The sequence below is a fragment of the Pongo pygmaeus genome, chromosome 6 (assembly GCF_028885625.2).
Source record: "Pongo pygmaeus isolate AG05252 chromosome 6, NHGRI_mPonPyg2-v2.0_pri, whole genome shotgun sequence".
Classification (NCBI taxonomy): Eukaryota; Metazoa; Chordata; class Mammalia; order Primates; family Hominidae; genus Pongo; species Pongo pygmaeus.
In genome coordinates, this window is record NC_072379.2 from 103,888,751 (window position 1) to 103,911,353 (window position 22,603).

Sequence of the window (22,603 nt, forward strand, 5' to 3'; positions counted from 1 at the left end):
TCATCGCTCTTAATATTATGACTAATTCTTTTAGTGGTTGTAGGGTGGCTCCGGGTAGGGGGCATTCATGCCGTGGTTCTCACTCTGGGCAACAACTTAGAACCACCTGGGGGCCTTTAAAAAGTACTGATATCTGTGCCCATTTCAGGCCATGAAATACAATCTCCTGGGATGGGGCCGGGACATTGGTGGTTTTGCTATTTTTGCTTTAACAGCTTTGTTGAGGTATAATTAACATTTGATAAAGTGCACATTTTTAAAATGTTCTATGTGGTAAGTTTGTATACAGCCATGAAATCATCACTACAGCAAGATAGTGAACATTCATTCCCCAACCCCATCCCCAGGCAACCACTGACCTACTACCCATAACTAGAGATTTGTTCGCAAATGGAACCATAGTATGTAGTCTTTTTTTTTTTTTTTTTTTTTTTTGGTCTGGCTTCTTTCACTCAACATAATTTTTTGAGATTCATCCATGTTGCTACATGTATTAATATTTCATTCATTTTTATTCCTGAGAAGGATTCCACTGAATGTATATATGTGAATTTGTTTACCCCCTTACCTGTTGATGCACATTTGGGTTGTTTTCAGTTTTGGACTATTGCAACTAAAGCCACTATGAATATTCATATACATGGATATACAATTTCATTTATCTCTGGGAAATACCTAGGAGTGGAATGGCTGGATGGTTGATACTTTTTTTTTTTTTTTAACAGTCTCACTCTGTCATCCAGGCTGGAGTGCAGTGGTGTAATTAAGGCTCACTGCAGCCTGGACCTCCTGGACTCAAGTGATCCTCCCAGCTCAGCCTACCAAGAAACTGGGACTACAGGCGTGTGCCACTATGCCCAGCTAATTTTTTTTTTTTTTTGGTAGAGACTAGGTCTCACTGTGTTGCCCAGGCTGGTCTTAAATTCCTGGACTCAAGTGATGTGCCTGTCTTGGCCTCCCAAAAGTGCTGGGATTACAGGTGTGAGCCACCATGCCCGGTTTTTTTTTATTTTTATTTATTTATTTAAGAGACAAGGTCTCACTCTGTTGCTCAGGCTGGAGTACAGAGGCACAATTATGGCCCACTGCGGCCTTGAACTGAACTCCTGGGCTCAAAGAATCCTCCTGCCTTAATCTCCCAGGTAGCTAGGAGTACAGACGCATGCCACCACACCTGGCTAATTGAAAAAAAATTTTTTTTAAGAGATGGAGTCTTGTTATGTTGCCCAGGCTAGTCTCAAACTCCTGGCCTCAAGCAGTCCTCCTGCCTCGGCCTTCCAAGCTGCTGGGATTACAGGCATGAGCCGTTGTGCCCGGCCATGTGTTTAACTTCTTAAGAAACTGTTTTCTGGAGTGGCTATACCATTTTGCATTTCCAAGCTGATAAGCATTAAAAACTTCCCACATGATTCTAATGGACAACCAGACCCGAGTCCCTGCATTACTCCAAACTGGGTGGGTTGAGGCGAAGGGCTGGGCAGCGTTTGATCAGGAGTCCACAAGAGTCTGAGAGTACACAGCTTATGCTTGGTATAGACTTACTGTGATTCTCGACCCAGCACAAACACTGCAGTCTCCTGGGAAGGCTTTTTGAAAATGCAGCATATCCCACTGCTTCATTTGACTAGCCTAAAAAAGAGAAAGAAATTTAAAAAAGGAAAATGCAGTGTCTGCTCCCTCTTCCTCCAGAGAGTCTGATAAAATTGCTTTGCTCTGAAAGTAGGAGTGTGGGCCTGTTTCAGCCATCAGTTTATTAACAGCTCCCCCGCAGGGTTCTAGAGCATAGAGTGACCAACTGTCCTGATTTGTTATGGAGGGAGGGGTTTCCAGTGCCATGAAACTTTCAGTGATAAAACTGGAAAAATCCCAGGTAAACTGGAACACTTGGTCACCCTATGTGTGGACCACCAGCATAAAGACACTGGGCTTTAGTGTCAGGTAGACTTGTCAGTTTGCCTGTCAGCCTTGAGTTATAGCTCAGGGTGTGTGTTGGCCGGGGAGGGAATTGTATAAGAGGGAAAGTGAGGAGACATGAGTGTCCAGAACAGACGGGGGCCTGATTTCCTCTCTCCATTTTTTGTTTCAACGAGGAACAAGTCAGAGATGGCTCAGCTAGGAGTTTTGGTTGCTATTAAAAATGAGGGGAAAAAAATATAAAGGGTAATTTCCTGAGAAAACAGGCAGTGTGCCATATGGCCTTTGGAGTCACACTGTGTCACTTCCAATCCCAGTCTTACCACTGCCCATTAACTGTGTCACCTGGAGCAAAAAGCTAGATTCTCTGCCTCAGTTTCCTCATGGATATAATGGGGATAATATATCTACCTCACAGGGGTTGTCTTCAGGACCGAATGAACCAATGTATGTAAAGCTCTTAAAATGGTGCCAGGCATGTACTAAATGTTTGCCATTATCATCTTAGTCTTGTTAAAATGAGAGGAAAAGAAAAATCCCTATAGTCTCTATAGCCTATGTCCATAGGCTGTCCTGCTTGGTTTCCTATGTTTTTGGAGTAACATTTCAGATTTTGTGGGTGTAAGGTTTTTTTTTGGTCCCAGGGTCTCACTCTGTTACCCAGGCTGGAGTGCAATGGTCCAATCACAGCTCACTGCAGCCTTGACCTCCCAAAACACCACCATGCCTGGCTAATTAAATTTTTTTTTTTTTTTTTTTTTTGCAGAGATAGAAGTGTATGTTGCTCAGGGTTGTCTTGAACTTCTGGTCTCAAGTGATCTTTCTGCCTCAGCCTCCCTAAGTGCTGGGATTACAGGCGTGAGCCACTGCACCCAGCCTTGTGTTGTGTTTTTTCAAAACTATAGACTGTTGGTTCTATGTGGCAATGTAAGAGGAAGGCAAGATATTATATGCTTAATATTCTTGTGCAAATCATAAGGGAGACATAAGTTTAGAATGTGATTTTACTTTCACCAAGTTGTTTCATTGGTGAGCTGCCTTTTTTTTTTTTTTTTTTTTTTTTGAGATGGAGTCTCGCTCTGTCTCGCCCAGGCAGGAGTGCAGTGGTGCAATCTCAGCTTACTGCAGCTTCCGCCTCCTGGGTTCAAGTGATTATCTTGTTTCAGCCTCCCAAGTAGCTGGGACTACAGGCGTATGCCACCACACCCAGATAATTTTGTATTTTTGGTAGAGATGGGGTTGTGCCATGTTGGCCAGGCTGGTCTCAAACTCCTGACCTCAGGTGATCCACCCACATTCGCCTCCCAATGTGCTGGGATTACAGGTATGAGCCACTGAGCTCAGCCAGTGAGCTGCATTTTTAAAGTTAAAAAAAACCAACCAAGAACATAGACTAATAGTGACAACTATTAGAACTCAAATCTCAAAAGTTCCATCTCAGTCTTTGTAAAATAACATTTAACATCTGAGGCAGTACAAGATGGACTCAAAAAGTATATCCAGCCTTTGCTCATTCTTCATGGACCTAAAAAAGCAAACATGCTTAAAACATTTTAAAACACTAAATTCATTTTACCAAACATGAAAGTGTAGAAAACATTGAGTGGCCACAGTATGAAGGATGGCAGGACAAGGTTGGGATCATGGGCCTATGATACCCCTTTACAGTACTTCATTAAAAAACTTGCTTCTCCCAATGCTAATATCTCATAACTGTAGAATCAGGAAATTGACATTGCTGCAATGCTATTAACTCAGCTATAGATCTTATTTGGATTTCACCAGTTTTTACATGCACTCTTTTTCTCCTGTTTCATTTTTGAGGCTACTTCTGAATTTCAGAACATCACATTATAAACTGAGACTAAATTTAGCTCCCATCACACTGGCTAGTTCTGTTTAAGCTTTAATTAGGACCACCAAATTGAAGCCCAGAACAAAATGTATGAACACGAATACTCTTTGATCTTCTATATTATTTATACGAAAGTTGACCACAGATGATCTCCTATTTACACAAGTTACATGGGGAAGTCAACGACCCTTTCCCAAGAGGCTTCCCCACTTACTAGCTGTTATGATCTTGAACAAATTACCTGATCGCTTTAAACTTTGGTTTTCTCACCTGTAAAATGGAGATAATCATCTTACATACCTCAGAGTTATTTCGAGGATTAAATTAGAAAAAATGTGAAACACATGATCAATAACGTTATTTACCACCACTGCCACCACCAGGGGAATCCTGGCCCTTTAGCCCATTTCTTGATATCAGAGCAGTGCCGGTACTGCTTAGAGCTGGGAGTCTGCCCTGGGTGCAGACTAGAAGTCTTTGCTCTCCTGGCAGATGGCGAGGTGGAAGGGTGTACTTTCTCATAGCTGGGATGATGGCCAGGTGGCACGCAATCCTGTCTTCCTGGATGAAACTGAGAATGCATTTCCCAAAATGCTACCGTATTGATATTAGACTTCAGGTGCATCATGGGGCCTTTATGGGTTGTCCTGCAACCTAATCACCCTTGATCTTACATTTAAATGAAGATTATATTAGGCTGCAAATGAAACATTTGGAGCATAGCCCACAGAGTGGGGATCACTTATACGAGAAAGACAGATAGTTACTCATATATTGTTTTTGAAACTAAGACATCACTTTGCCTGAATACCCTTTTCAAGCAGAAATATGGTTAAAAGTTAAAAATGGTAAAATTTTTAGTATTGAGTGTTGGTCACTTCCAAATGACAGCCAAGTTCTCATCGTTGGCTCTAGGGGATACATTATTTCACACAGTCGAACATGAATTAATATAGTATTGCTGGTCATAGCATGTCTACTGCATTGGACAGAATCGGCAGTATACTGGAGCTGGTTTGCACAGCCTCAGGAGGATCGATGGTGTCTCTTTTCAGCTCTGTGTTCAGTGAGGACAGGCTGCTGCTAGCTTGATATTAGCCATGGTGGGCATATTTCTGTCACAGAAATTCACAGATGCTTTCCCTCTCACCCCCCAAAAGCTGTTGTTTCACATTTACCAGCACACCACTAGCTCCTTCATTGTTCATTCAACAATCATTTGTTGTATGCCAGCTGTATGCCTCACACTATTTAGGAACTGAACAACACTGAACAAGACAGCCCAGGTCCTTCCCTCTTAGAATTTTAAGGTGATCTCTAAAGACAAATTTGATGTTCACAGAAATATGAAATATACATATTTTTGGAATGAAAAAGCCCCAGAATGTCAATGTAACCCATATGGTAATCCACACCAAGCTTTACAATACAAAATCTCCCTGAAGCAGATTGCTTTTAAAGACATCCCAGGCATTCCCTTTTTAACCATTTCCAGAGAAATATATTCCACAACTTTTCACTGTAATTATTTTTTATCACTTTCAGTTTTTCTCTGGTCCTGTATCCATCCAGTCTCTTTAAGCTTCGAAGCACAGGGCCAAACACTGTACTTTGGTAAACATGAAGGTAAGATCATCTAACAGCTCCCCTATATTTATTCTTTCTTTTTTAAAATATAGACAAGGTCTTGCTATGTTGCCCAGCCTGGTCTCAAGTGATCCTCCTGCTTCAGCCTCTCAAAGTTTTGGGATTACAAGTGTGAGCCACTGTGCCTGGCCTCTATTTTTTTTAAATGTTTTTGCTTCGTTATTTTCATTTATTTTCTAAGGGTATGTTAAATTCCCTGAAGAGCATTTAAATACAAATGCCTGGATTCCTACTCCCTCTATAAATGCTGATTCAACTGGATTATGGTACGGCCCAGGCAACTGGTAACTTCTTTTTTTTTTTTTTTTTTTGAGACGGAGTCTCGCTCTGATGCCCAGGCTGGAGTGCAGTGGCGCGATCTTGGCTCACTGCAAGCTCCGCCTCCCGGGTTCACGCCATTCTCCTGCCTCAGCCTCCCGAGTAGGTGGGACTACAGGAGCCCGCCACCGCACCCGGCTAATTTTTGTATTTTTAGTAGAGACGGAGTTTCACCGTGTTAGCCAGGATGGTCTCGATCTCCTGACCTCGTGATCCACCCGCCTCAGCCTCCCAAAGTGCTGGGATTACAGGCATGAGCCACCGCACCTGGCTGGTAACTTATTTTTTAATGCTTTATAATTTTTAATTAAAAATTTAAAAATAGGCCTGGTATGCTTGAATCCCGAACCTCTGAGTGTTCCATTTAATTTCTCCGGAAAATAACCCTCCAGTTCTCTGCTAGGGGCTGGGGGAAGTCACCACTGGGCTGCATAGGTGAAGGGGACTTGTGGGGGTCCAACAACCTCATGTGAGACTTTCAAACCCCCTTCTCCATTTTCAACATCTTGTTATACCCCATCCTCTGTGGTACCTACTGCCTCTGGGAGATGGGAGGAGAAAATGGGCTTCTCATCAGTATTCGCCTCAGACTACTTTAACTTTCTTCTTCTGATAAGATAATTATCACTCCAAGTCTGCCATTTGCCTTTTGTGTGTGTATAAACTTTCAAATTTAAGAGTGCATAATAAAATGAACGTATCTTAAGTATATAACCTGATAAATATTTCACAAATGATTAGATTCATTTAACAAGCTCGCAGGTCAAGATACAGAGCATTTCCAGCACTGCGGAAATCTCTCTTGTGCCCCCCAAAGGTAACCACTGTTCTATAAATCCGTCTGTTTGTATTCATGGCTTTAATTCACCAAGGTTACTTTGAATGCCAATTCATTAATTAAAATGTTAAACAATGCTGGGCTCAGCATGGGCCTGGCAGGAACATCCTCCCAGTGCTGGAAGGTGAGCACGGACTTGGAGGCTCTCTATCCGGGTCTGTCCTACAGCAGAGTCAGCTGGTCCTCTTCATGTGGAACATCAAGCCCATGTCAAAATGTTCTCAGTTTATTGAGTTGCACAGAACCAAAAGACGTGTACACATTGAAAACAAAAACCTGCCTCTGATTCTTTCCAAAAGAAAAGCTCCAGGATCCCCAAGATTTTCCTCCCCATGCCCTTCTGTTCCCTGGGGCTCTGCTTTGCCCTATTCCAATAATATGCAAGAATTATTACTCTCCTCCCCTAACTTGCAAGTCGTGTTTGGATTAGGGAACATGGAAGAGATTTTTGGGGTACAAAGGGGTCTAAAGGTTGGCTATGAAATCAGTAAGGTAAATGAAGTAGGTTGAAAGAAAATGAAAATTCTAATACAGATTTTAGAAGCTCCTATATATATATATATATATATATATATATATATACATTTTTTTTTTTTGAGATGGAGTCTCACTCTGTTGCCCAGGCTGGAGTGCAGTGGCGCGATCTCAGTTCACTGCAATCTCTGCCTCCCAGGTTCAAGCGATTCTCGTGCCTCAGCCTCCTCAGGTAGCTGGGACTACAGACACGTGCCACCATGCCCAGCTAATTTTTGTATTTTTAGTAGAGACATGGTTTCACTATGTTGGCCAGGCTGGTCTCAGACTCCTGACCATGAATGATCCACCCACTTCAGCCTCCCTAAGTGTTGGATTACAGGCATGAGCCATCACACCCAAGCTACTTTTTTTTCTGAGACAGGGTCTCTCTGTTGCTCAGGCTGGAGTGCAGTGGCGTGACCTTGGCTCACGGCAACCTCCACCTCCCAGGTTCGAACCATTCTCCACCCTAGCCTCCTGAGTAGCTGGGACTACAGGCTCCCATCAAGTCTGGCTAATTTTTGTATTTTTGGTATAGGCAGGGTTTCACCATGTTGCCTATGCTGGAGAAGCTCCTATTTTAATAGCAGCTTTCTCAGTACTTGTTCAGGTTGCAAAGGAAGCAAACACTTTTGTGATAATGCTGTTTGCTTTACAAATTTACTAAAATATTTGATGGCTGAAGAGGAAACCCAGAAAAGTTCCACCATTTGAAAAATGGAGAACCTTCCTAAAGTTAATGACCTTAGATCAGATTCAAGTTTTGAATTATCTCAATAAGTGCAGCACCTCCAAGTTGTTGCAAGCTTCCCACAATGATTCTCCAGTGATTCATTCTTGAATAGGATTGATTTGGTTTTTGAGGCATTCAGCTTTCTTTGCATCTTTTTCATTTACTTTTCTAGTTGAATGGCTTATGAAGATGTAATGAATAGGAAACTTATTAAAATACATTCCTGGGAACTTTATTAGAAACATGGATACTTAAAACCTGCTGCTCTGAATAGCCCCAATGAGATTAGAAAGCAAAAAATAATCTATTAGGCAAGTGGTTATTGCCTAATGGAAAAAAACAAAAAGGAGAAAAATATTTAAGTATAGTAAAACCTAAGTAAACCAACTAGAGGACACATTGAATTTTTTTTTTTTTTTTTTTTTTTTTTTTGAGACAGAGTCTCACCCTGTCACCCAGGCTGGAGTACAGTAGTGCAATCTTGGCTCACTGCAACCTCTGCCTCCTGGGTTCAAGTGATTCTCCTACCTCAGCCTCCCAAATGGCTGGGATTACAGGTGCCCAATACCACGTCTGGCTAGTTTTTGTGTTTTTAGTAGAGATGGGGTTTCACCATTCAGTGTGCCTGGCTGATACACCGAATTTTGAAACACCTTTATGGAAATACAGTGGTATAGGAAGAACAGTCTGTGGGTAGAGTTTTCTTTTTTTTTTTTTTTTTGAGACAGAGTCTTGCTCTGTCACTCAGGCTGGAGTGCAGTGGCAAGATCTCGGCTCACTGCAACCTCCGCCTCCCAGGTTCAAGCGATTCTCCTGCCTCAGCCTCCCAAGTAGCTGGGATTACAGGCATATGCCACCAGGCCCAGCTAATTTTTGTGTTTTTAGTAGAGATGGGGTTTTGCCATGTTGTCCAGGCTGGTTTTGAACTCCTGACCTCAGGTGATCCACCCACCTCGGCCTCCCAGAGCACTGGGATTATAGGTGTGAGCCACCGCGCCTGGCCGGTAGAATTTCTTTCTACAGGAGGAAATGAAGTACAATGGAACGAGCACTGTTTTGAAAGAACAATTGGGCTTGACCAACAGCCAGCTGTGAGGTCTTAGTATCTCATTTAAACTGTCTCAGTCTTGGCCAGGCATAGTGGCTCATGCCTGTAATCCCAGCCATTTGGGAGGCCAAGAAGGGTGGATTGCTTAAGTATAGGAGTTCGAGACCAGGCTGGGCAACATGGTGAAACCCCATCTCTACTAAAAATACAAAATGTTAGCTGGGTGTGGTGGCATGCACCTGTGGTCCCAGCTACTCAGTGAGCTGAGGCCGGAGGATCACTTGAGCTTAGGAGGTTGAGGTTGCAGTGAGCCCTGATTGTGCTAGCCTGGGTGACAGAGTGAGACACTGTCTCAAAAAAAAGCAAAGCCCCCCACGAAAACAAAAATAAGCCGTCTCACCTGTAGAAGAGGGTTCTAGAGTTAAGATCACTTCCAGCTTCCTCTGGTTTTTCTAGGCCTATGACTAGTTTTGAAAGAGGCTTCACAGAGTTCTGGCTTTGGGAAAAAAAAAAAAAAAAAAAAAAAAGCCAGAATGTATAGGCCCCTTTCACAACAGAGCTTGATGTTTTCCAGGCCTGTGCACGGTGATGGACTGCCAGCCACAGACAAGGCTATCAGTGAACTGGTGGGCAAAAGAAGTCCTTGGTGCAGGAAGTGCCACACTGCCGTTTTGTGATGGTGGGCAATACAATGTTACAAACATTTATTCAATGTGCCTACTGTGTGTCAAGTTTCAAGTCTGCTTCCTCTGGTTTTCTGTTCTGCACCATAGTGAAAATATTCACTTGGGACCGAAGCAAAATGGCAAAAAATCTGCCTTAGTTTGCCTGACATCTTTGGCTCCGAGTGGCCTTGCTCTGCTCTTCGGGCACTCCAACTACTCCCCAAAATGATCTTCTCCATGTCAGGATCTTCGACATGAATTTCAAATGTGCTCAACACTGTCTGGCAATTTAGTTCTTTACTTTTTTTTTTTTTTTTTGAGACAGGGTCTCGCTCTGTCACCCAGGCTGGAGTGCCGTGGCTTGATCATAGCTCACTGCAGCCTTGAACTCTTGGGCTCAAAGAATCCTCCCACTGGGACTGCAGGCACCCGCCACCATGCCTGGCTAATTTTTGTATTTTCTTTTATAGAGACGGGTTTTCGCCATGTTGCCGTCTTGAACTCCTGGACTCAAGCAATCCACCCGTCTTGGCCTCCCAAAGTGCTAGGATTACAGGTGTGAACCACTAAGCCCAGCCCTTAATTCTTTCTTTACTTTTCTCAAAATTCTCCCAAGCTTTCATACACATTCATCTTGCCTCGTGGTCACTCAGAAAACGGAAGCCATCAGCTGGGCATTCCCTCATCTTCCCAGCATTAAATCTATAAGCTGACTTCCTCCCCATTGCTTTAGAGGTGTCCCTCTTTCTACAAAGGCCAGCATCTCCTCACTCCTGCCATCTCAAGGACTTCTCTCTTTTTTTTTTGATTTAGTCAGATAACTCTCTTTTAAATCACTCTGTATGAGTCTGTTTTCATACTGTTATAAAGAACTACCTGGGACTAGGTAATTTCTAAAGGAAAGAGGTTTAATTGACTCACAGTTCAGCATGGCTGGGGAGGCCTCAGGAAACTCACAATCATGGTGGAAGGCGAAGGGTAAGCAAGACACATTCTTCACAAGGCAGCAAGAAGGAAACGTGCCGAGCGAATGCGGGGGGCGGGGGTTGGGAGGGAAGAGCCACTTATAAAACCATCAGATCTCGTGAGAACTCACTCACTATCAGGAGAACCACATGGGGGAAACTGTCTCCATGATTCAATTACCTCCTCCTGGTCTCTCCCTTAACACGTGGGGATTCTGGAGATTACAATTCAAGATGAGATTTGTGTGGGGACACAAAGCCTAACCATACCACACCTCTTTCTCTTGCTTTCTTAACCTCTCCCTCTCCTATTTACCTCAGTCTTACCAGCATATGGATTATAATCTGGTCTCTCCTCCCTTGAAAAACAAAACACAAAATCCAAAGCCTCCCTCGTGCTAAGATCCTTAGAATTTGTCTGTCTACACAAGGAATTCCCTTGCTTAGCTCTCACACCCCCTCCAAACCACTCCAGTTTGGCTTTGCCCACGCTCCACCCTCCCATGCCAACACTACTCTGTCATACCTGTTTTGCTGCGGCCACTGTGGTATGTTGAATAGTGGCTCCCAAAAGATATGTCCTAAACCCCAGGCCCTGCCAGTGCAACCTTATTTGGAAAAACAGAATTTGCAGATGTTAGGCATCTCCAGATGAGATCATCTAGGATTTAGGGTGGGCCTTAAGTTCAATAACAGGTGTCCTTGTGAAAGAAAGGCCGTGGAGATTTAAGACACGGGAGAAACAGGGAAGAAGGCCCTGTGAATGTGGAAGCAGTTTTGAGGGTTGTGCCTCTAAATCAGGGAAGCCAAGGACAGCAGTCACCAGAAGCCGGAAGAGGCAAGGAAGGATTCTCTGCTGGAGCCTCGGGAGGGAAGGCAGCCTGCGGACGCCTTGATTTTGGACTTCTGGTCTCCAGAACCACGGGAGAATAAATGTAAGTTGCTCTAAACCAGCACATTGTGGTCATTTGTCATGATAACCCTAGGAAACTAATAACTCAGCAATGACCACCACGTTGCTAAGCCCTAGACACGCCGCCATCCCTGTCTTCCATTTTGCAGCAGCATTTGGTTCAGCTAACTGCTCCTTCCCCAAAACATGTACAGTCCTGGCTTTCAGGGAACCACTTTCTGCTGGGGTCACTCTTTGCTTTGAAGGGCTTCATCTTAGGGTTCCCTGCCAGCTTTCTGGCTCTACCCAATCTCTCTTCTCTTCTCCCTTTACATTCTCTCAGGTAATCACAATATTTTTTTTTTTAGTAGAGATGACGTTTCACCATGTTGGCCAGGCTGATCTCGAACTCCTGACCTCAGGTGATCTGCCCACCTTGGCCTCCCAAAGTGCTGGTATCACAGGTGTGAGCTACCGTGCCTGGCCTGCTTCCAATCTTCACTAAACACTCCTGCTGCCAGCCCCTCAAAAAGCCTCTTCTCCCTTTGGTTTTCCATATCTGAAGAAATGACATCTCCACCCAAACTAATTGCTCTACCAGAGACTTGGGAGTCATTCTTTACCTAGACAATTCTTATCAATTTCATATCTAAAATACATATATCTTGAATCCATTTCTTTTTTTTTTTTTTTTTTTTTGAGATGGGATCTCTGTTGCCCAGGCCGGAGCACAGTGGTGTGAGCACGGCTCATTGCAACCTTTGTTACAGTGGGCAGCTAATTAGGCACGGGCAGGGCAGGAGAGAGCTCCCTCACCCCCCCCACACACCAGGAGAGTTGGGTGGCCCTCAGGTCATGGTCAGGCAGTGGTTAACTGTTTCGCTAAAGTAATAATTGGTCACAGCCGGTGCCAGGGAACGGCAGTCTCCTAATAGAAAACACCTGAAACTATCTGCCACTTCCCAGTAAGATCTCAGCAGTGGGGAGAAGTAATGCAAGATCCTGGAAGTAGGCCAATGGATAAAACCCCCAAGTCAAGAGATCAAGCTGCCCACTTGGTTTCTCAAGTCGCCTGCTTGGTCCACTTCCAAGTTGCACTTTCCTTCTTTCCTTTCCTTACTGCTCTAAAGCTTTTCTTTTTTTGAGATGGAGTATTGCTCTGTTGCCCAGGCTGGTGTGCAGTGACATGATCTCAGCTCACTGCAACCTCTGCTTCCCAGGTTCAAGCGATTCTCGTGCCTCAGCCTCCTGACTCCTAGCTGGGATTACAGGCACGTGCAACCATGCCCGGCTAATTTTTTTTTTTTTTTGGAACAGTCTCTCACTCCTTCACCCAGGCTGGAGTGTAGTGGTGCAACCTCCACCTCCCGAGTTCAAGTGCTTCTCCTGCCCCAGCCTCCCAAGTAGCTGGGATTACAAGCGTGCACCACCATGCCCAGCTCATTTTTTGTATTTTTAGTAGAGATGACGTTTTACCATGTTGGCCAGGCTGGTCCCAAGCTCCTGACCTCATGTGATCCACCTGCCTCGGCCTGCTGAAATGTTGGGATTACAGGTATGAGACACTGCACCCAGCCTGTAGAGCTTTTTAATAAACTTTCACTCCTGCTCTTAAATTTGCCTCGATCTCTTCTTCTGTCTTATGCCCCAGTTGAATTCTTTCTTCTGAGGAGGCAAGAACTGAGGTTGCTGTAGATCCGTATGGGTTTGCCACCAGTAACTTTGATACCTTCCACTGGTAACACCTTGACCTACCTCCCGAGCTCGAGCAATCCTCCCGCCTGAGCCCACCAAATAGCTGGGATCAGAGCTGTGCACCACCATGCCCGGCTATTTTTTTTTAGGGACAGCGTCTCCCTGTATTGCCCAGGCTGGCACACACTTTTACTTATAGCTACTGTCATCATCTTTCGATCACACTGATGTTCTCCTTCACTTTGTCTCTTGCAATAGCTTCCCACTGATTCACCACAGAATGGCTAGAGTGCCCTTTTAACAGATCACAGTACCGCGGCCCTCCTTAAAGCCCTTCCAAGGATTCCCACTGAATCGGACACAAAATTCAAACTCCCTGAAGGCCTTTTGTGGCCTCGTCCCTGCCCTCTGTCCAACTCTCTGCCCCTGGTCTGTCCACAATGGACGCTCTTTAGGCTCCGAGAAGTGATCTCTGCCTTCACATCACTTCTTCAGAGAGAACTTCCTGAGAGCTGCCCCCTCTCCATCTTAAATGTCTCTCCTGTTACTTTCTCTCGCAGAATTCAGTTCTTTCCACCATAGCATTTGCCACAATCTGTAATTACACATCTGATCATGTGTGTATTTGCTTTCCTCCTCACTGGGTTGCTTCCAGAAAGCAGCTGGGATCGTGTTTCTCATCCCGGAGCACAGAGCACCTGGCTCAGGGACAGGCACAGAAAGGGTGCTCTCTAAGTACTCGCTGAATGAATCCACTGTCTTCTCTTCTCCTCACAGTCGTCTCCTGCCTCAAACGTAGGTCTAGCAGAAAGGCTCTTCTGGTGAGAATACCTTCTCCCCCGGCAAAAAAAAAAAAAAAAAAGAAACCAAAAATTTAAATTTTATGAAAACCCGAAGACTTTGTTTTACAAACATATAAATTATTTTATTTACAAAGCCATGTTACAAAAAAAAAAAAAAAAGCAAAAAAAAAAAAAAATACAATCGCTCACTGGAGAATATTTCCAGGCCTGGTGAGGAACCATGGCAGTATCAATAGATACATGTTTGTTCTTTCCTTTTAAAACTGTAAGCCATAGAATTTACTATTTACACCTACTTTAGACATTTATTCTGCTTACAATATCACAGGCATGGAATGAACTCTATCTGATAGTGCTAATACATAGAGGTGTGGGACGAAGAAGGAAAATACTTAGTGTTACAAAATATGGATTGTAGAAAAGAAACCCACTCCACAAGTGTGGCATTTGTTTAGAATGATTGGACATGCTTTCTTCAAAATTTTTCTGGAAAAGGTTCTAAAATCGGTAGTAGGAAAGGACAAATGAGCAGGTGCAAATTCTTGTCTGTGCAACAACAGTTATTTAATATACCCCATGACTGACCAGCTACGTAAAACCCACAGAGTTTTGTTAAAGTGCCATGGGCCGACAGCATAACAAAATATAAGATGTAAATAGAAAATTTCTTTTTTTCCTTTTTTAAAACGAGTTCACTGAGAATCAGCAATAATAGAATATGCTGTATAAACTATTCTCTACAAAGGTTGATCAGCATTATTTACAATTGGTACATTGATACAAAAGAAGGCATACAAGTTATCCAAGTCGCTTTTTTTTTTTTTTTTTTTTTTTTTTTATGGCTGACAGGTCTATGCATTGCGTTATGCTTAACAACCAGAGCTTTCGAGCCTCTATGGCTGGCGACAAGTCAGGAGATCTTCAGGCAAAGAGGGGTGTGTGCAGTCAAGGGGCTGAGAGAGAAGACTGAGTGGGTGTGCAGAACAGAAGGACCCAGAGGACATCACCCTAAAAATGTTTTATAGGCTGCTCCAGTTTAACTCCATTAAGACAAACCCAAAGAGAACCTTTTATTTGCATTCCATTTTTCAAGCTGCAAGTTTTTAATACATCATTGTAAAGTAAACCTGTGGTTGACTGCAAAGGAAGAATACCGTGGGCTTTCCCTTTTTGCCCAGTTTTCCAGAAATATCCTCACCTTGGTCATAGCCAGTCTTTTGACAAAGTAAGCAGCATTCGATGAGGGTGGGGGGGTGGGGGTGGGGGGCTCTTTATTCCAGCTTCCAATTCAAGATGTAGAGAGCTACAATGTCTAAACCTATTGAATTGCTCCTTTAGTCCTTGAGACATTATTTCTCAGAAGCAGCCACGTAATCTCTCAACCTTTGTTTTCCCTCTTTGACCATAAGAGTTTATAAATCAGAGGGTTATTTTGTTGCGGAGATTTTGTTTTTTGTTTTTACTCCTGCAAGTTTTACAACTCAAAATAAATTATAAAAAACAACAGACCTCTGAAACCGAACAAGACAAAATTGTGCAAAAATAACAAAGATATGTACATACTTTTCAGTCTGAAGAAATGTACAATAAAAACATAATTCAAAGAACATTTTAAAAATATAAACATTGCTTAAACTTTCCTAAGTTTCATATTGTTTCTGAAACTATTCTGGTCAGTTAGCTCTGTAATATAGTAAAACATAAATTATTACAAAATTAACACTATAAAAATTTACTTTAAGAATATCTTCTAAACTTTTTTCAAAGGGTCTAACCTTGTTTATAATTTCTTAAACATTTATAAGTTTTAAAATCTCCTTAACCTTTTTTTTTAAAAAAAAGAAAAAGTAACAATCATCCCTTCAATTTGCAGTCTCTTTTCCCAAGACGTAAATAAACCAGCATATAAGTGCACTTTTAACACTGTAGAAATAAAAATGAAATCATCCGAACTAATGTCCTGGTACTTAATATCAACTCCTGATTTTTTTAAAAATCATTTTATATTAAAAAATTTAGTAATCCTATAAGAAACACTCTCTGTCAGTGCAATTCCATTGATGAAAATCACTCCATTTGCCTCCCGTCTTTGCAATTCCAATTGTGTGGTGAAACTTAACAGTAGTCTGATCTTTGGGTTGGGGGAACGGGAAAGAAAAGGAAAACTTCGGGGTGGGGATGAGGGTTCTGCCCAGCTGTGAAACTAGCATTCATTTCTGATTTAAGGATGAAGCAAAACCTCCCAGTATCTCTGCTATATATCATAGGCAAAGTTACATGATTAATAGCACAGAACACCTATTTTATGTTGTGAATTCCTTTCCTGATTATGATTCCCTACTAGAGCTTATGGTATTGCTGTTTCTTTTAAAACTCCAGTGTGAATAGTTCTACGGCTGCAGGGCTCCGGAGTGGCTGTTCCAAATGGCTGTTCTTCACTGAGCAGCGGCTGTCCTTACCATTCCTTCATGGGGATGGCTGTCTCTAACACAGCAAAAGCTGATCCATGGGTGTGCTGATCCCACCAGGTCCCTGTGGCCCAGGGCATGGGGGTGGGTGGGAAATGCCATTATTTATTCTGACAAAAGGTTTGACACATACCCTTTTGTGGAAGTTCTCCCTGGAGGGCTCTTCCTAGCCCAGGAAGGCAGCCTAAGAACCTTTAGCAGCTGTGGTCACCGTGCCTCCTCATAGAGTGGCTTTCTGGGTTCTCACGACCTTTTTCCTGGGATTTCTCCCTCCTAGCTCACCCTGCTGTGGACACTGGCACACTGATCCCTGGAAGGGATTCTGCAGATTCCTGACCAGCTCAGACCACCACAATCTCCAGTCTTTTTTAGGGATCATCTCCTACCCACCATGCTCTGCTTGCTGCCACCTTCCCAAACCTGTTCTGGCCCCTGTCCCTGACTGGTTTATCCTTTCTGAGCTGCACAGCTGGAGAGTGGTATTAGGTAAACCACATCACTAAATGGCCACTGTTCTCAATCTTGCTTCTAGCATTTGGCTCCAGCCATGGTGGGCTGTGGAAACTGGATGAGGGAACCCCACCCACCCTCCAACTCTCCACTCCCAGCTCCTCCCCAGCAAAGCCCCCTCTCCCTGCACGCAGTCCTGAGGGGATTCTATGAGAGCCAGGTCCTTTGAAGGCCAGTGAGGACCCAGAGAGTGGTAGACGTAGGGATGGAAGGGATCGGGTGGAGAGGACAGGAAGAAAAAGGGCTCTGCCTGTGCTAAAGTTCAAGAGCTTCAGAGCATGCCAACCTGGAACCAACATTCTGCAATGTCTGCTCTCATGGCTGGAGCAAAAGGATGGTACAGTAGCAGCATCAGGAGCTAGGGGAGTGACCCCAAATTTGGAAGAATGTAAAAACATGGCAAATGAAAGGAAAGACAGCGGAAACCAAACACTGGAACTGTTTTCTGTAAATCTCAAATTCACCTTCTTTTGCCTTTTTAACTAAAAATTGGTCAATTAAAAAAAGAAGAAGAAAGGCCAGAGTCACAGGGAGTGCACAGAAAACAGACTCTCCCCCCAGCCCACTCCCCTCCCTCCTCCTCCCCATGGCCTCCTGGGATGGGATTAGGTGGCCCGGAATTGATGTGGAAGTGGCTTCATAGTCTTGTTATGGAAGAGTCCTTATCCTGCCCGTTCTGTTTGTGTTCTTCTAGGAAAGAAAAGAAAAATTTGTTTCAAAACCATACAGTTGAGATTACCCATGAGAATTCAAGGATGGAGCCTCAGTTTTCTCATCTATAATAGAGAGGACAATATCCCACCTCCCATATCCAGCAAAGGGCAGCTGGAATAGCAAATGAGATGATGGATCTAAAGGACCCAGTAGCAAATGAGGTGATGGATCCATGCATGTAAGGCAGTCACAGAGGTCCTCACTGTGGAGGAAAACACAAGGACGAATGCCGCGGACATTCCTGGGAGTCCTCTTTGGGAGAGTGGACAGAATAACTGATGCCTTCATTTTTGTTCTCCATTAGTTCACCTTTTCCTACCTAACCTACAGATGACACAGCAAATTATCTCAGGAAGGATTCTAGTGTTGGGTTAAACACAGAGGCCTTGGAGAGAGAGATTTTGGGTTCAAGTTACTTGGCTTCTTAGTGTAGCCATCTTCATCTGTAATCATCTTGTCCCTCACAGGGTTGTGAAAAGGTTTAAATGTGTGTAGTGTGTGTAAAGGACACAACACGTAGCCCTCTCTCTGCAGGCAGAGAGTGCTACACAAGTGGTGGCCATTATTGTGTTTGTCAGGGCTGATTGCTGGCATTTTGGGTTCCCAGCAGGTGTACCCAGAGCTATGGGCGCATGCAGGCTGTGTTTGGTGAGGGTGAAGTGTAGTCTGTAGGCACACATGACAACCTCTACAAGAGGCCCCATCAACAGAGGCTGATGGCCTGAGCATAAATGTGCCTTCCCACCCCAGCACACGTGACGGGCTGCAAGTGTTCTGGCACAAAAAGGACTGAAAATGGTGAGGAGACTCTCCCTGACCTGGGGATACAAAAACCATTTCCCTATAATCTTTACCCAAACTCTACCCAAGATTTGTGGGAAAATCACAAAGGGCAAAATACACACACGTTGCTATTTTGTTATTTGGTGTCTACAAAACATGCGGCACATCTAAGGCAACATAACAACACGGTTATATATACACGCACACCCACACATTTTCCAATCATGTGTAAGGGGCAAAACCCCACCCCCCAATCCTTCCTGGTCCTCCCTAGACACATATGCACACACTCCATTGAGAAAATCATTTATCACAGGTGTACACACCAACTACTCTTATACCTCAAGTTTATAAAAACTACTAAGTCTACCCTGAATACTGCTGCCATGAAACTGCATCCTGAATGGTGGCTGCAGCTCCTCAGAGGCTTTTGAGAGAGTGCTGATGGACAGACACCATGGGCAAGGCCTCCCCCTCCTCTTTTTTTTTTTTTGAGACAAAGTCTCACTCTATTGCCCAGGCTGAAGTGCAATGGTGCGATCTCGGCTCACTGCAACCTCCACCTCCCGGGTTCAAGTGATTCTCCTGCCTCAGCCTCCTGAGTAGCTGGGATTACAGGTGCACACCACCACGCCCGGCTAATTTTGCATTTTTAGTAGAGACGGGGTTTCACCATGTGGGCAAGGCTAGTCTCAAACTCCTGACCTCGTGATCCGCCTGCCTTGGCCTCCCAAAGTGCTGGGATTACAGGCATAAGCCACCATGCCTGGCGTAAAAAAAAATTTTTTTTGAGATAGGATCTCGCTCTGTTGCCCAGGCTGGAGTGCAAGGTGCAATCACAGCTCACTGCAGCCTCAACCTCCCAGACTTCAGTGATTCTCCTGCCTCAGCTGCCTGAATAGCTGGGACTACAGGCATCTGCCACCATGCCTGGCTATTTAAAATTTTTGTAGAGATAGGGTCTCACCATGTTCCTTAGGCTGGTCTCAAATTACTGGGCTCAAACCATCCTCCTGCCTCAGCCTCCCAAAGTGCTGGGGTTATAGGTGAGGCACCATGCCTGGCTGGCAAGTCCCTTTTTAAAAATTTTTTTCTTGAGACACAGTCTTACTCTGTCACCCAGGCTGGAGTGCAGTGGCGCAATCTCGGCTCGCTGCAACCTCCACCTCCCTGGTTCAAGCAATTCTCCTGCCTCAGCCTCCTGAGTAGCTGGGACTACAGGCACCCACCACCACGCCCGGCTAATTTTTGTATTTTTTAGTGGAGATGGTGTTTCACTATATTGGCCAGGCTGGTCTCGAACTCCTGATCTTGTGATCTACCTGCCTCAGCCTCCCAAAGTGTTGGGATTACAGGCGTGAGCCACCATGCCCGGCCGCAAGTCCCTTTAATCAAATCATCTTCTTTAATTTCCACAATAGCCTTAGGAGGGAAGCATCAATTTTGCCTTTTAACGAATGAAAAAAACAGAGACGTAATGTGTGTACGCTTATACAGCTGGTAATAATAGCTAACAATTGTGGGTTTACTGTGTGCCAGGCATTTTCTAGTGGCTTTACATGAATAGGCTAATCCTCACAAAAGCCATAGAAGGTAGGGGCCAGTATGATCCCCACTTTATAGACGGAAGAAATGGAAGCACAGAGAAGTTAAGTAACTTGCCCGAGGGCACACAGCTAACTAGAAGGCCTAGGTTTGGAAGCCAGGTAGCCATGCTCTTAACTGGAGATGAGGTTTGAATCAGGGTCTGACCCCAATGTCCAAGCTCTTTCCACTCTGTTGATGACCATATGAATTTTTGCCCCACCCCCGCCCCCAGTAACTTACCTGTCGGCTGTGTCCTGGGCTGGATATACTTGAAGGACTGGATTGTGACAAAGCTAGGCTATTTTTCCCAACCTGAAAGACACCATTGAAGTCCCACTCAGACACACGAGCCAGCCTGGGAAGGGCCCGCCAATGCCACATGTTCTAGGGGAAAGAAGGGCTGCACAATGCGTCCTTCATTCCCTCAGATTGGCTCAGAACTGGTGTTTCCATCTTAAGTGGCAGAGAAAATGAAAATGTTGCAGAGGGTGCCTTGAGGGATGCCGTCTCCTTCCCAGAGGAAAAGTGGAATTGTGGGGACTCCTCATACTGCTCCCTAGCTGGCCGGGACTGAACAGGGAAGGATGAGGACAAAGGCATCTGGTGGAGAAGCCTGGCCCCTCCTGGGAGCTTCACTCAGCAGAGGCTGGGCTTTTCTACCTGTGGCCAAAGGGTCACACGGCTCATATACCTCTGACCCTCCGTCCCAAACCCATCTTGTTTCCAGCCCAGACTCCCTCAGCCTGGCTGCAGATAAAACACCTGGATCTTTTGCTGGGTCAGTTTTCCTGGCTAGGAGATGTAACGCACACGTGACTGTTCTTTAGGAAAATAGCACGATGGCGCTGGGCTTCTCCTTCACGTGGAGGGAGGACAGGAACGCTGTGCATGCGGGTGTGGCCACTGTGCCCTTCCCCTTCCTCTGGGACTGTCCTTCACACAATGGACCCGGTCCTTGGGGAAGCTGATGCCAGGCAGTAACCAGTCCCTGTCTAGTCTGCAAAGGCAGCTTGAACTTTCATCCTATAAACCGCTCCTCTTCTCCATTAACTCACCTTTATGTAAAGACGTTTGCCTTACATTATTTTATTTATTGATTTTTGAGACACAGTCTCACTCTGTCACCCAGGCTGGAGTGCAGTGGCACGATCTTGGCTCACTGCAACCTCTGCCTCTGGGGTTCAAGCGATTCTCCTGCCTCAGCCTCCCGAGTAGCTGGGATTACAGGCACGTGCCACCCCACCCGGCTAATTGTTGTATTTTTAATAGAGACAGAGTTTTGCCATGTTGGTCAGGCTGGTCTCCAACTCCTGACCTCAGATAATCCACCCATCTCGGCCTCCCAAAATGCTGGGATTACAGGTGTGAGCCACCACACCTGGCTACATTCACAGTCTTGATTTTTGTTCAGCTTAATAGCCCTGTGGCAACTTCTGGCCTTATACCAACCAGATACAATTAAATGGATCCCCAAATTGTTCTCAAAGCAAAGGTTTATCTTGGATTTCTCAATCTCATGCGTTGCCCCCACCCCCACTCCCCGATCTCCTAGTAGAATTAACACAGATCCCAAGGGCCTTTGCCTTTACTGAATACTTGGAAATCACCAGTGATAAAGCCTTTTCTTAATGCCTTGGTGACAAGCACCGAGGTATCACCTGCGTTAGAGAACCAATGCTGACCGGATCCAAGGCAGCTGTTAAATGCATCAGTTTTTTTGAATTCCCTCCTGATGAGCACTTGGCTGCTCCTTTCACCACTGCTTCTGGCTGACTCAGCATTTACTAAGCATTTCCTACAGTCCTGCAGACCAAAGTATCAACAGAGCCACATCTACTCAACACAGAGGGACTCTGTTAATGTCATGGAGGCTAAGAGGCCAGACTCCAGAGCCAAAATGCCTGGGTTTAAATCCTAGCCTAACTACTGATTTGCTGTGTGATTTTGGGTGCCTTGCTTAACCTTCCTGTGCCTTGGTTCACCCATCTGTAAAAGGGGAGTAACAGCAAGTAATTATAAAATGAGTTAATACACCTGAAGTGCTTGGAACAGAGCCCATCATCTACGTGTTAGCTGCTGGGACTGTATCTAAAATGAGTGAGATACCACGGCCTTGCTGTTCAAGGCGTGGCCTGGGAGGCTGTTAGAAATGCAGACTCCCAGGCCCCTGCCCAGGCCTGCTGATCGAGAATCTGCATGTTCACAAGCCCCCCAGGGGATTCGTGTACATGTTCAAGCTTGAGAGGCCTTGGCTCTGCCCTCCATCCTGGGCCCTGCCGGTGGCACCCACCAGCAGTTTAGCCTCCAGGGAGAGCCATGTGGGTGCCGGCCCCCCTCCCTCACACCCCTGGCCGTGGGGAGTCAGAACAGTGCCCTCGGCTGGAGCGAGAGGACCTGTGTCTCCCCCTCCTCTCACCTTGGCCTCGGTTTGCAGCTTGTCTGGCCCTTGGGTTCCAAACTTGCTGTTTCTCATGTGTTTGTGATTTGTGAATCCCCCTCAGGCTGTGCTCTTCATGAGGTTATAACAAGTCTCATAAGCGGTGACATAAAACATTAAAACATCTTTTAACAACTGCCTCCCATTGCTCCAAAGTCCTCAACCCTAGATGGGGCTAGGCTTGGGGTTTGGTTCCCTTGATTCTGTGTAACGGT

General features: G+C 44.8%; 1 protein-coding gene across 4 annotated transcripts in view; it reads right to left on the bottom strand.

Annotated features, from left to right (window-relative positions):
- Positions 1–14,428: 14,428 nt before the first annotated feature.
- ATXN7L1 (ataxin 7 like 1) overlaps positions 14,429–22,603 on the bottom strand; it is a 270,423-nt gene continuing 262,248 nt past the window's right edge. For all 4 annotated transcript variants that reach the window (XM_054495144.2, XM_054495140.2, XM_063668428.1 and 1 more), the window contains 2 exons: positions 20,192–20,263; positions 14,429–17,557 (listed from right to left, as the gene is read on the bottom strand). In XM_054495144.2, the coding sequence (XP_054351119.1) occupies positions 17,516–17,557; positions 20,192–20,263 (114 nt within the window). In that variant the 3' untranslated portion in view covers positions 14,429–17,515. The remainder of the gene's footprint in view (positions 17,558–20,191; positions 20,264–22,603) is intronic.